Source organism: Gallinula chloropus, assembly GCF_964237585.1.
Source record: "Gallinula chloropus genome assembly, chromosome: 2".
NCBI classification, from domain to species: Eukaryota; Metazoa; Chordata; class Aves; order Gruiformes; family Rallidae; genus Gallinula; species Gallinula chloropus.
The window spans coordinates 135,944,721-135,959,772 of record NC_140086.1 but is presented as its reverse complement, the minus strand read 5'-3'; the positions used below and the strand labels follow the sequence as shown (position 1 = coordinate 135,959,772).

Genomic DNA, 15,052 nt, shown 5'->3' with positions numbered 1-15,052 from the left:
GAGATATTTTTATATTTAGAAATATGAATGGTACATACAGTTGTATTCTGACCTTGAAAGAATGGAAATAAAATGACAAGGGACTGTGTTTGTAGTATTTATACCAACCATAAAAATACTCTGTTCGAACATGAAGATTTCCTTGAAACAAAAGAAATCTATTTCAAATGTGAAGAGGGGAAAGGATAAGAAGAGAAGGTCTGATGAATTAATGGCTGGCAATATGAAGAACGTTTCAGTAAGATTATTTACATGAGTGATATGAGGCATCTGGCCTGTACACTGTATAGTACAAATATAGAAAATCTGTGGAGGCCATAATCTGTCATTGTAGTGCATATGCAACTCCAGTTGAATTCAATAGTACTTCAACTTGCATATAGATGAGATGGTATTTGCTTATAGCACAGGCTTATTTTTTATGTCAAGACAGCCATTGTTAACATTTTAATATATTCTTTAAAGAGATGGGACAAAACTTCCATTGACTTTAACAGAGACTAAATTCCCAACTGAGGCGTTGACTGTAAACCTGAAACACTGAGAAAAAAGTTTGATTAAGAGCAGACTGAAATATGGTGATTAAGCTGCATCGGTTTTTCATCTTCTTAGACTTGCTTCAGCCCTTAGTACTCTGCCCCATCTCTGCCTTCTTTGCTTTACTCACTTTTTTTTCCAAGCGGGATTTACAAAATAAAATACAAAGTCAGTATGAATTGTATATTTTACCATTTTTATTTCACATACAACTGTCCATGTTTTAGGCAGGTTAGCTGCACTGCATGATAATTTTAGCACAGTCATTTGATATTTATCCTTACAGCATTGTTTTTTCTTCTAGTGCCTCAAGCAATTAAACCATATGCCCATCTTCCGTTGGAACCTGTAGCAATTATTAATCACTTATCATTGTCTTGGATTTTCTGCTTGTGACTCTTTCAGTTCTGCAAGCCAGGAAACTATCTTTGCACTAACAGGGAAGATGTCTAAAGGTTAGAATGTATTGCAAAGCTTTGAAAATGCTCCAATTGCATTTTGAAATCTAATTGGGGTTTTTAAAAATTCGTTTTCAAACCCAGAATTTGTGATGCTTTAAAACTTCACTACCTGGCACTACCTTACTGAAGACCTTATTGCTAAGATTGCATAAAGCATCCCAATAGTTGAAATTAAAACTCACTTTAAAAAATATCTAATATTCCACTTAAGCTTCTGTGCCAATATTACAGAATCAGATAAAAGTCAAAAGACTGTGTCCAAAAATCCTAAATGTCAGATTTTCATAAGCATTGCATTACCTTTGAAAAAGTGTCGTGTGTTCACAGCTGGAATACTTTGGAGCCTTTTTTTTTTTAAACAAACAAAACCATAATATCAATCCAGGCTCCCATATGATCCTTGCACCATTCTTCTGGAGTCACAATGGAGGGAAGAAGCAGTCCAAACAGTATTTCTGGACAGAAGCTCAGTTTCACTGTAGCTCTAGAGTTTGTTCCAGTGGCCTTTGGTTGAGGAGGTCAGCTGAAGCGCAAAGAAGCCCTCAGTGAAGCTGACCTTGAATCAGTCCCAACCTGACAGAAAACAGCTTTGTCTGTCTTTGAGAGCTTTAACTCAAGAGCCTGATGACAACTCAAGTAGATAGCACACATATTGGGCTGTTCATAGAAGACCTTGCTGAATTTACAAGGGGAGGAAATTTTAGTGGGTTGAAAAGGAGCCACACTTGTGATTCCAAGGAAGCCAGGAGCTCCTCCACAGTACTTCCTTAAATTACATACAAGGATTTGGGTGAGAAAGGCAGGGAGGACGTTCTTCTATTTGACTAGCTAAAGAAATATTCTCTAAGGACTACATCCTTGTCACCTCCAATATGAAGACGTTAATGATCAGATCTCGGGAAGCTGAATCAAGTTACACAGACCATAAAGTTGAATCATTCCTTCTTGAAGAGGTGATTGTTCTGTCTTGAGGAAATAATGTCTTCTTTGGGAACATGACCCACTGAAGTCTGGCAGACTTTGCATTTGCTTTTCCTCTTATCTAAGGTAAGAGCCTTGTTACTGGGTCTAAATATGCAACAGCAGCTTATTGTAAAGATCAGCAGTATGCTCTGTACAGCTTATTGCAAGTCTGTTCTATGCAAAGAGAGCAGCATCCATCTATCCATTCATCCATCCATCCGTCCATCCATCCATCCATCCATGCATCCATCTCTAGCTTGTGTGGACAAAGCCCCTCATGTTCAGGGATATGATAGTGGAATAGATAGGAAGGAGGGAGTTGAAAAAGGAAAGTCAGCTGTGATTTTTTTATTTGTTATCCTTTTGAAACAAGAAGTCCCTAGGCAGCTTGAGCCTGCACGGTAATGCAGAGGCTGTCTGGAGGGGCAGGATGACAGTATGATTCCTCACAGGCTGCACGCTTCTGTTCAAAGCTGTGACGTGAGCATCCCACATGTCTAGCAAAGTGATGGTGCCGGAGACATATGGAGGTGTCCATCTTCCAGGTGTTTGGAGCAGAAATGGCCGTAGGGGAGGCTCCGGTGCGCTCTTTCAAAGAGTACTCATTACCTTCCCTCTCCTTTCCCCGCTCCCCTTTTATTACAGTCTTTCAAACTCAGACCCCCAAATTAAAACAGTATTTCATAGTTTGGTATCAAAGCCTCAGATTGTTGATATTAATTACCAGGACGTGCTCTGAGGGAAGCAAGGATTTGGCAGGACAACTGAAGCCCTCTTTTTCTCTCATTTCCCACTCTGTGCAGCATGCTGGCTTGCTTCTTGGTTCCCCTTTGGGAGGTGATAAATCTGAGTTCTGCTTGTGAGGCTGGACATCTGGTAAGGCTACCCCGTGCTGTTGGTATCCTCCCTTCTACCCTGTCCCAATGTCAAACCGGTAATGGTACGGTTTGGGGGATGGAAGAGAGCTGGGGAAAAAAAACCAACCCCATGGGACTCCTTGTAAAGAAGAAGGAAAACAAGGTCGATGAGACCTTTCCAGTTGCGTGACAGCTGGCGGGATTAGCCACAGCACCGGGCAGGGATGAGCTTTCCAGCTTCACTGCGAGGGGCTGTCCAGCCACAGGTTCCTGCTCGCGGGGGAGAAACAAGCCGTTAATCCCAGAGTTTGGCTCCCGCAGCCGTCACCCCGCTCCGCTCCAAGATCCCGCCGCCTCAGCGCCTGGTTAATCAGCGCTGTCGGTGCACGGGACACCCCCGAGGGAGGTGGAAAGAACTAAAATGAAAGGAAAGGAAGAGGAAAGAGGTGCTCTCCCAGGCTCCTTCCAGACGCCGGGCAGGCAGCCGGCAGCGGGCTGGCGGAGCGGGAAAGGGGCTGTGCCCCGGGCGGGCAGCGCCGGCACCCCGGCAGAGGCAGGCAGCGGCGCGGGCGGGGCGGGCAGGACGGGCAGGACAGCAGCCCGGACAGGGCAGGCGGAGAGGGGGCGGCGGGGGGAGCAGTCAGCGCATACAGGGCAGGCAACAAGGCGGGCAGCGCGGGCAGGGCGGGCAAGGCAGGCAGGGCGGGCAGCGCAAGGCAGCTCGCGCCGCCCGGGGAGGGCTCTGATTCATCACCCCGTTGAGAGGAGAGGATGGGACGCCGCTAAACTCCCCTTTCTCCCTCCTCCCTTCCCCCCTCGCCATGCAAGCCCCCCCTCTCCTCCCCCCTCCGCTGCTCTTTCTCTCTCCCCAAGCAGTGAGGCTCGGACAGTGCTCGGCTCCAGCGCTTTATTTTAAGATGATCGGCCAAGGTCTTTGCAGATAGATTTTATCTGAAGTTAAATAGCAGGCGCTCGCCGCTCCCTCGCCAATAAGTCATTTTTAATAGAGACAAATCGCCCTGGACGCCCCGGAGCGCCGGTGCCGCCGCTCCTGCCCGCGCCCCCCGCCGAAGGCGAGCGGGCAGCCCGGGCAGATCCCTCCTCCCGTAAGTGTCCTGCTCGGCGGAGCCGGAGCGCGGCCGTGTGCGGAGAAGGGGAGGCGAGGGGGGGAGAGCCTGCCAGCCGCCCCGCCGCCCTGACAGTGCCTGCGCCGGATGCACAGCGGCCGCGGGACACCTCGGTGCGGAGCGCGGCGAGGAGATGCGCAGGGGCGGCGGGCTGCGCCGCGGCGCTCAGCCCCTCTAGGCTCGCCCATGGAGCACCCCGCGGACCCCCGGCCGCCGTCGGACCCCCCACGCCGTACGTATCCCCGCCGCGGCCCCCCCGCGGCAGCGGGGCTGTCCGCGGGGCGCGGGGGCGGAGGAGGGCTGGGGCCGGGAATGGGGGTCCGCGCCCGTCGGGGCGCCCCGGGGCGCGGTCCCTGGCCGGGGCGCGGCACGGCGCGCCTTAGGAGCGGCGGAGGGAGGTGGGCGCTTGTGGGGATAGGCAGAGGTTGCTCGGGGGTCCCGGAGGCGAAGCTCTTCGCCTTCGCTTTAAGCACTCAGGGGCATCCGGAGCCCCATACCACCGTCTCCTGCCCCTTCTCCCAGCTACGGCGCCGCTCCGCTTTCCAGAGCGCTGCCGGGGCTCCGCGGTCAGCTGCCGGGCGGCTGTCGCCCGCTCCCTGCCAAGGGCGCGCAGGCAGGCAGGCAGGGCAGAGCTGGCGGTGGCACCCCCGGGCCGTCCCAGCCCACACCACGGGGCTCTCCCGCCCAGTAAAAGGACGGAGCGCCGGGGGAGCGCTGCCTACAGGCGCTCTGCAGCCAGCCCGGACCGTGCGATCACTTTGCTCTGACGCTGGATTAACTCGATTTTAATCGTTTTTTGTTTCCCCCACCCCCATCCACACACCCCATCTCCTCCTTCTCTCCCGCCCCCCCTTCCCTACACACCTCTCTTCCCCCCTTGTCTCAAGCCTAACCTTGTCTTGTGGTCATGGGGTCTATAATTTCATTTTTGTCTAGGCTGGTGAGAGCTCTGCTTGTTCTGTAAAGTGGATGTCAGGTGGATCTATGTTCTGGAAGGAACAAAGAGGCAGAGAAGGCAGCGCGGGGGAAGTTTGAGCGGCGAGGATGCAGGCTGTGTACTGGTACGCGGTCCTTCTGCTGCAGCCCACCCTCTACCTGGTGAGTGCCCCCGGCCCCCTCGCACGGGCCGGGGAGGGGGGAGCTCGGCGGGGAGGAGGGCACCAGCCTGGCAGAGAACGAACAAACTCACGGTAACTACCGGCGCCCCGCAGCCAGCCCTGCCCTGTTCTCCCGGGGTCAGGCCGGGGCCGGGGCTCGGAGGCGCGGAGCTCGGCTGGGAGCTCTCGGCGGGGCGCGGTGAGGAGGGGTGGGGGCGAGCAGGCAGACCCGTAACTTCTCGGCGGTGAAAGGGGTGCGCTACTGGGCGAGATTAGGGTCGTGGGCTCCCGGGCAGGGCTCCCCGGTGCCTGCGGGGGCACCGGAGCGCCGCTGCGGGGGCGCCCGCCCAGGCTGCGGGCTGGAGGTAACTTCTTGCCCTCTGCTCCCTCCCGAGGGCTGGAGCCCCTCCGCAAGGAAACCCCCGCGGCGTGCCGCTCCGGGCGCCGCGGCACAGCACAGGCGTGCAGGCAACTCGGTGACGAGCTCAGAGAGTATTTTCCGCGTGAAGTGTCATCGACTTTCCTAGCAAATCTCCTTTAAGACTGCCGGGGGAGCACGGGTAAACAGCGGCTTTATCTCCTTTAGCCCAGACTTTATTCCCTCTGCGATCGCGCGGAACAAAAACAAGGCAGGCTGCTCCATTGCAGCCCGCACCCTCGCTCGCCTGCGATGCGCTAAGCAGGCAAGCGCTTGGAGGGAGCTCGTCCCCGCGGCGGCGGGGGAGGGAGGGACGGAGAAGCCCCTTTTCCAGGAGGGCGGACGAGACGAGCACCCCGGCGCCCGTGCCGGGGGACGAGACCGCAAGGCTCCGGCTCCGCGGCCACCGGGCGCCGCCTGCACCGCCGCTTCCTGCGCTGGAGCGGACGCACCGCCTGGGGGCGCTGCGGGGCAGCGCGGCGCAGCCGAGCGCGGGGCAGCCAATCCCGAGCGGGCTCTGGCGGGGGCGGGGGCCGCGGGGTTGGGGGGGGGACGGACGGGACAGGCAGGGCGGCGCGTTGCTCCCGCGGCCGCGCAGCGCCTAGCGCGGCCACGCAGCGCCGGGTGTCGCGCCCGGCCCGTCCCACACCTGCCCGACGAGGGTCCCACTTGGGACCCCCGGCCCTCGCCAGGCGGTGCCACGTCTGCCGCGGGCGTCTCTCCTCCCCGCGAATTTTATAGCCGGGGGGGGGGGGGGGGGGGAGGGAGGGGAGGGAGAGAGGGGGGTGGAAATGGGGAGAAAAGTGCGCGGCAAATAATCTATCAAAAAGCCGGAGCGAGATCGATACGTCGTGTTAAATTTTAAATGTGTTTGCTGGCAGTTAAACTGCTCTCGACTCATTACAACAACAGTGCTGGATTTATTCTAATGCGCTGCAGTCTGAACAACAAGCGCATTAATTCTCCTTTAATTGTAAACTGGGAGCATTTGAAAACCATTCAGTGTGCAAATTATGCTGATTCAATTACCGTTTAGTTACAGACTTCATTACCTGAATGCTTTTTTTTTTTTCCCCTCTTCCGAAGGCTTGGCATTGCAGGGTAAAGGAGACGCTTTTCCAGTTGCTCTCGAAACAATACGAAATGTAATACCAAAAAAAACCCCAAACCCCAAGAAAACAAACCCCAAAGGGGAATAAAAGACAAGCTAGGGCGGAGGGAGGGGATGAGCTCTTCGGCTGGGCTGTCTTCTGCCAAAACACTCGAGGCGGGGGGGGGGGAGGAGGGATCCAAAGGATTTCCCTGTCTAACCCGATCCTTTTTTCTGAGTCGGTACTCCCACGTTTATGCCAATCTCTCCCTATTCTCTGTGTTCAGGGAGTGCCTGTGAAAGTTTGCATTAGGCCTAGGCGTGATAATAAACTGTTTATTAGCACCGAAGCACGAAGTTTTGATCACAGCTTTAACGCGGTGCCACAACCCGGCAAGGTGCAGCACTGTGTTGTCCCTACCCGTGTGTGCGCGTCCACGCTCTGTGTGGACTTTTGCAGTTCCAATTAGGAATTTAATTTTCAGTACCCGACCTGTTAGGAAAGGCAAATGAAATGTCAGCGGAACCAGCTTCCTGCCGGGTTTGTTAAGAAATCTTTCTTTTGAGAGGGTTTAATAATATCGGGGAGAGGGAAAACAGCCCGTTTCCTCCTGAACTAGGCGGTGACCAGCCATAGTGAGCAGCGCAGCAAGGCTGGGCTGCCTCAAAACTGCTCGTTCACAGACGCTCGCTGGCTTGGAATTTCTCTTCACCCAGCAAAACACCGCTCTTTTCTTTTTTATTCCTTCCCCACCCCTCCATCAAACCTCTTCTTATTGAAATCTTGGGGGAAGGAAAAAAAAAAGAAGGTGCTTCTGCTTTTCTCCCCCTTTTAATAGAGCCATATGCCACCCAGCCTCATTGCCTGAAATTTATAGAGGTCACGGCCGACCAGAACGAGTAGGAATTTTGCTGGGGTAGAGATGGTCCGTCGTATAATGTTTGCTGATAAGAACATTAGTTAGCCTCTGCGAGACATGTATTTTCTCCTTGTTTCGAGCCGTGCAGTGTATTGAAAATGTTGTATTTGATTTGCAGCGGAAGTGCATTTCCTTTGGCCTAAACGGATAATTTAGTACTTACTTGGTAGAATTAGGAGTTAACCTTTGAAGGCTTGCAGTTACTTTGTTTCTTCAGATTAAAAGACCTGCGGAAAGTATCCGAACAGCTACACTCGGTGTTATTTACAAGACTCCACCGCTGTTCTTTCGAAAGCATTTTAGTCCTATTTTAACGGGTGGTGTTTTCTTAACTATCGGTGCTCAAAATCGTCATTAAGGAGGCATGTAAATATTAAGACACAAAAGACCACCTGGAGATCGTAGACTCTTCTAGGTTTCAGCTTTTTTGTGTCTGTTTATAAAGACACAGGGGTTTTACACCACTCTCTTAACGGAATCCTTCTTGTTTAATTCCTGCCTAGATGCCGGTGAATTTCCAGTCCGACACCACAGGACAATTACACTCCAGGCTGTTTCCTTTAATTTCTTTCTTCTTCTTCTCCCCCCCCCCCCCCCCCCGGGGGGAAGCAACATGCTGTACAAGCTACTAGAAAACGCGCGGGCTGCTGGCAGAGACGGCAAGGATCCTAACTAGTTATTTCTTAGTGGCACCACTAAATCATGGCCCAAAAAGAGAAGGCAGATCGCTTCCGTGGCGGCTGCTGAGGAGTCCCTTCTCGTGGGTGGGACCGGCGGGCTGCTGGACGGTAGATCCCGGCGGCGGCGGGCGCTGGCCCCGTCCCACCGCTCCCCGGCCGTCGGGCAGATACTGCGCACCCCTCCGGCAAACTCGGGGCGCCGGGCGGCAAAATGCCTTGCAGCTTGCAGGATTTTACACCACCTCCCTCCTCCCCTCCTTCCCCCCCTCTCCCCCCCAACACGTTTCCAGGCTCTGCCTTTGCATGTTCTAGGGGGAACTTCACGCACGGTCCAAACAAGGAACGATGCGCCAGCTTTGCTGGGATCACCCTGGCATGAAGCGACTTCAGCTCACCACTTAGGTACTCCTTACCCGGAGTAACGGGTACGGAACTAAAACTGGTCGGAGTTTTTCATTGCATGCTGTTAGGGTAAGGAACCCTCCCTCCCGATTCTCCCCACCCCCAGTCTCACCCCCCCCCCCCCCCCCCCACCCCCCCACTCCCCGATTACCGTCTTTTCCCACCAAAGTGATTTTTTTCACCCGTGGGTTTGTAAATTAGGATATATATCAGAGCTGACTGGCTGAGCGTTTTAACTCCATGCGGAATTTAAGCAGCGCAAGACCAAATGGAGGGGTGATTTTTCACCCCCCCGACGAGGGCTGCGAGCAGGTTGTTTCGCGGGGGAGGGGGGGGGGGGGGGGGGAGGAGGGAGCGGTGGGGAGCTTCTCTGCGCGGCACTTTGTCAGAGCAGTACAACTGCGGAGCTCCCGGGGCGTCTTGTTTTACAGGGCGATGGCATTGGCACAGGGTCTTGGGAACAGCCTTCTAACCTCCTCCCGTGCCGGGCTAGGATTTTAAGGTCTGTTCCACACCGTCACTATAGTTTGGAGGCCTTCTGAGAGCCGAGCGAAGCTTTCCTGCGAAACTGTTGTGAATCATATTGTCCTCAGCTTTGGCACACTTGGTGCGCTATTTGCTGAGGGGGTAAACAGGGGGTTGGTTAGTGGCTCCAGAGTTTGTGTACATTTAATTCTGCTCTGTGTCTCATTGTTTGCGGTCATTTCACCCCGGTTAATGAAAGCTATGGGGACCGTGCAGAGATAATCACGTCCCGGCGAAGATAAGTTGCTTTTTTTCCTTCCTTCCTTCCTTTTTTTTTTTTTTTTTAAATATAGTTGGCGATTGTGTCCTACTTTGTCGTGGGAAGAAATAAACCAAACCTCTATAGGCAGCGAAGATAAAAGAAAACAAAAAACAAAGGAGACAGAAGGCGTTGTCCTATCATAATCACAACCCACAGTATTTTCTCAGAGGCACTTGGTGCTAAAAGCATTGGGGTATTGCTTTTTTCCCCCCATATAAGCGATTTCTTACAATTTTCAATTTGTGTTGGAAAGCGGCGGGGGGGTGGGGGGGTGGGTGTGCGCGCGTGTGTGTGTGTAAGGGGAGGAAAGCGCTTGGCTTTTTGTGCGGGAGTTTACGTATCCTTGAGAGGATCCCGCTCACTCTTTGTGAAGGAGTTTGAGACGCTTTCGCGGTGGTGTAGGGGGAATAATGACCCTTTCGGAAGGTAAGGCACGGAAATAGAACCGGAATCGGAACTCGTGTAGGCGAAACGAACTTATCTGCGCTCTGTGTGGTTTTTTAAATGTTTTTCAGCAGAGGACGGTGCATTCTTTTCAGGGCTTCTTTCCTTCCTTCCTAACAACCAGGGACCTGTGCTAGGAGTTTAAGAAGGGGTTTCCCCGCACTGAAACATGTTTTTCTTGGTGCTTTGTACACCCTATTTTAATTTCTTAACTCGCTGGAGAAAGCGGTCTGGAACAGATTTCACCTTTTAGGGAGGGATCTGAATATAATCCGATATCCCGCCTCTCTCTGACTAGTCAAATCTTTGAAGTCGGTACCTGGAGGTATCCATTTTAAGCTATTTAATATCTCTCTGCATCTCTAAACCGCCATTTTAATTAACAAAAAGCCAATTTCCCAGTCGTCTTGGAAAGTGCGGTGAAGCAGGTTAAGAAACCAATTGCTCGGAATAGCCAGCACTTGGAGAAAATGAATGTGTGAGCCATCCTTCCCTCCCTAGGATTGGCTTCTGTTCTCCCGATTGGGCTTCGGTGAAGTTATGCTGTGATTTATCAGATAGTTTAACACCCAACTCGCTCTTCTTGTAAGTCAGCATTAAACCACCTCCTGGGTGCTTTGTAAATACAGCTTTAGCATTTTTTTCATGTAGCAGATTGACATGTTGACGATTCTGCTTTAAGGGATGTGACAATAAAGTGGAAAACCAAAGGCTGGCAAGCACTTCATCAAGGATAAAAAGGTTCTGCTGTAAGGATGTCACTCAATTTATTGTGAAAGTCGAATGAATTACGTTTAATGAAAGTGCTCCCCAGATGAATATTACCAGCAATTTCCTGAGTTGGCTCTGTCAGATTGATATGAGGAAATGCCAACCCATATCAAAAAAGATCTCCAATCTCAATTACTATGCAAGCTTTCGAAGAGCTCCTTTTTATTGATATGATATATATTGGCGGGTTCTCAATGCTGTGGAAACTGCCCTCTGTTCAACAGGACAGCACATTTCCTAGTTTATTGTTTAACCCTGCGTTTTTCTGACTGTTGTTTAAACTTCAGCGAGTGCCCTTCTTTTGGAGGGGGAACTGCCTTTCATCCTCTTTCCATTTCTATGACCTAGAAAGACCAAGGTTGTTTGTCTGGCGGAGAGCAGGGGTGATGCTCATTGCAGGAAGTTTGTTCAGCCTGGATGGACAAAGCCGAAGGTCAAGAGAAATAACTCGGCTGGGACAATGGCGTTGGATCCCCTCATTTTCGGTGTATTTCTAGACGACAATCCAGTGCAGGGCAATATTTGTTAGGACTGGCAACTCCACTATTCCCGCCCTTTCTTCCTCATTCCTCTAGGGCTTCTTTGGGCAAATTAGAAATTCACTAAGCCCGCGAGAGAGAAAGGCTCTTATGTCGCCTCATCTACATAAGAATTGACTTTGTGAGAGGCTTTTCTGTTCCATTTTAACTAATGTGACACCGGTCGCTTCTTAGGAATACAGTTTTTTTTTTGGGTTTTCTTTCCCAGAATCCATCTTGCTGGGCTTGTTTTTGATTAAAGGAGGGATTCAGTCAGCTTTCGTCTACCACGTCCCCCCTCCCTTTCAATTTTTAAATCGAAGAGGAGAGAGAAAGAGATGGTATTGAAGGACGGTGGGGAAGTGCTTGGCACTCTGCAGCAAAGACCGGGACATGGGCACCCTCACACGTGGAGCTGCGCTCCCTGCGTGCAGCATTAAAGAGGAAGCAGAAAGAACTTGTCTTTATCACATGTCGGGTTAGTTTGGGTTCCCATTTTCCTGTTTGTTACTGGATCTGCGTCTCAAACTTTCTTCAGCGCGCGATTAATCCACATGATTTTTATTTTTTTATTATTTTTATTATTATTTTTTTTAAAGTGAGTTTTTCCCCTCTCTGCGGGAGAGGCCGAAGGTTTCGAGCCGTGGAAAGCTAGTGCAAGCGCTGCGGGAACAGCAGGGCAAGAGCTTGCAGACGGTCCGGGACAAGGTTGGCTTTGAGGTGCCCTGCTTCGCGGGGCCCGCTCCGCGCCCCGCCGCCCGGCCCAGGGCGGGCGCTCTCCCTTCAGCCGCTCCCGGCGGCGCCGGCCCGTCGCCAGCACCGTGCGGCACCTCGGAGAGCTCTCGGGACGGGCGGGCAGCGGCGCCAGCACCGCGGACAGCGCCCGACCCGGCCCGGCCCCGCCCCGCCCCGCTTTCCAGCCGCGGCGTTCCGTCCGCCCTGCACTGACGGGGACCACGGCGGCCCTCGGGAAGTCCTCTTGCATAGACGCCCTGTCCCTGGATAGTCAATGTTTCTGCTACTCGGACCTCACCCGAAACCCGCTCTGGACTTGGGGTTCGACTGCCTGCGTTGGTTTTCCTGAAAGAACGAGTAGACGGGCAGACAAGCAGATCGTTGTGTTTCCTGTTGCTGATGACTTTCTTTTAATGATGGCAGAGCAGCCCCTTTATTTTCTGTGCAAAAACTGACCAGAGGGGCAATATGCGACTGCAGAAGGGAACAGGGATGGGATCTTGGATTTAATTATCTAAGACCTGTGGCAGGATGAGTCTGAGGCTGAAGAAAGCTATTCTGGGATGCTCAGGTTTGTCCCATTCCATCCCAGGACTTCAGCATCCTCTCCTTTTGCAGAGAGACCAGAGACATTTGAGAGCGTCAGAGTCAAAATGGGCTGTGGGACACATCTGACACTGAGGCGTGAGAACTGGGAGTGATTAATTAATAATGACACTTTCTATCTCCTGGGTCATGGCAGGAGTGGCTCTCAGACATGGTTTATGTCATTTTTGGTGTAGAGTCACTCTGGGACACCTTGTGAGGGGCAGCCAGATCTTGCTCCCTGCACTTGATTGTGATCTGACAGCCAGCGCTTGGGGTATCTCCCAGCTCCCTCCTTGCTTTCAAGAGGAGATAATTGCAGGCAAGTGCCTCCAACCCTGTAAATCCCCACTCACTATCGACAGGGCTGTCCTCTAGAGGTCTGCTGCCTGAAAAGCACTTGTCAATGAAACACTGACTTTTGACAAGGCAGGTGTAAGTGGATGACTGATGGAGAGTCCTTCAATAAAGGAATGTGATGGGAATTGACTGGACCAAGACGAAAAACAACCCACAATCCCCACCAACCCTCCAGACAAGACCATAAGCCATTTATTGCTGATCCATATTATCCCGTGAATATCAGTAGTGATTGTAATGCTTTTGCTAGATGTGAACATTTTCCAGTCCCTTTTGATTACACCGTGTCCCCATGCATGGTGCCTGGAAACTGTATTGTCTGCTTCAGAGATACTGCTTTTATCTCTCAAATGCCACCCTCATTAATGTCAGTGTCTCGCAGTCCAACTAGTGACAAATGTCTCAGGGACGTTCATCTGCCTTGCACACTGCATCCATCTCTCCAGGTGCCCTATCTTTTCCTCTCCAAAGAGTGGCTTAGTAATATTTTCTTCATTACCCCCTGTGTCTATTGTGAAATGATTTCTGTACCAGTTGGTCTCTGTCCTGTCCATTTATGTGTCAGTTTTGCCAGTGCGCTCTGGGGTATCACCTTTCCTGTTAATCTGTTTCATCGCTTTGATGGCCGTTTGACCAGTGCATGGAAAGGTAATCTGCTCTTTCCACATCTACAGATTGTTGGGGGGTGGTGAAATAGGGTATTTATTTGCTTTCTGGGATCCTGCCAAAATATAATCATACTAGAGCCCTATTTTCCTCAAATTTCATTTTCTAATCCAGTCTTGATGCAAAAACTAAAGGACGAAGAGCCTGGTTGTTTCTTTGAGAGTATGGCCTGGTTGTTTCTTATTCCATGCACTTGAGATGGTTCTGTTTTTCTGCTGAACTTTGGAAAAACTGATAAGTAAAATACGGCTATGCTATTTCTCTGTATATTTCTCTAAATGCTGGTGATAGCTGGACAGGATCCCTAGGCTCAGCAGACTTCTTTTAGCTGACAACCAAAATAATGCCAGAAAATAAATAATCTAGTAACCTCAGTTCTTGGAACCACCTGCAATTAAAATAGGACATATATATTTACATCTAATTTGAATACATGTATAAATTAGATATATTACATTATCTAATTTATTTAGGAAGCAAAGCAAAGAGTCACTTAAAATATAACCACTGCAACATCCTCGGATGAAAAACAGAAGATGCTATTTACCTTCCTAGTTTGGATATCTCATGTTTTGACTAAGAAATCCCTGTGCTCAGTGGTGATTTCTGACAATTGCAGTCATTTTGGATCCGGCCCTATGAATATAGTGATTCAACCTGATACTGCATACCTATCTAAAAAAGACTGTAAGTAACATAGCAGATGATTAGTGACTATGTCCTATGCTCTTGCCCATCGTGCCCACCCCTGGTTAGTCCTGCACTATGTGGCAGTGAGTTTTCAGCTGGCACAGTGTTTCCTGCGTTTGTCTTAGAGGTACATATGAGCCACTGGGTAAAAGGAAAAAGAAAAAAAAACCCCAAGACACAATCTAGCCATAAATTGAGAGTACTACTGAAAGCCAGTGGGTACTAAACAGCAGATCCTATGGCTTGACCCTGAATATCAGTGTAAGATTCCTACGTAAATCAATGGTTTACTTGTGCGAGGAGGACAGATTCTGCCTCCTATTGAATATTAAGTAGACCATTTCTATTGCTGGATATTGCTTGTCGTTATTCAGATGCCACTTCAAATTGAAAGTGTAATTGGCAACTCTTAAAAAAATTTAACTAATGGAATTTCTGTTATGGATAGTTCAGACCACCTGTACCATAATATTTATCTGCACACTCATTTTTATAAGCCATTCTTAATTGAGCTTTAGAAAAACAATTCTTCTGCTAAGCTGTTTTGTCAAGAAATGTTGTCATAGGCCTTCAGGTATATAAACCTGTTTATATAAAATTAATGGACTGCTTTTTATATTTACAATCCCATCCATAGCATTTTAGGTCTTGCAAAAGAAGGTATGGACTTAAAATGGAAATAATATTAAAATGGTGTGCTCGTGGTTCTTGCACAGTCAATAACAATATCATAAAATATTGGTCTGTCTAAAATCAGAATGTTAGTCCATAATTTGACTCTAATTTAGAGTAATTTCCATTGTCACTTTCTACAGCTACTGTGTATTTCACACAGATTTTTTTTCTTAATGTTTATGTGGGGAATGCTTTCCACCTTGAGAAGATTTTGTAAGCAATATTGCTAGGTAAAACATAATAATACTGTGGCTTTATGGACGACAATT

The 15,052-nt window shown here is 50.2% G+C and overlaps 1 protein-coding gene across 1 annotated transcript in view; it reads left to right on the top strand.

Annotated features, from left to right (window-relative positions):
• Window positions 1–4,970: 4,970 nt before the first annotated feature.
• Window positions 4,971–15,052, top strand: part of NXPH1 (neurexophilin 1) — a gene marked incomplete at its 3' end in the record, with an annotated part of 145,209 nt that continues 135,127 nt past the window's right edge. Inside the window, exon 1 of the mRNA XM_084280410.1 lies at window positions 4,971–5,043. Coding sequence (XP_084136536.1) covers window positions 4,990–5,043 — 54 coding nt within the window. The 5' untranslated portion in view covers window positions 4,971–4,989. The remainder of the gene's footprint in view (window positions 5,044–15,052) is intronic.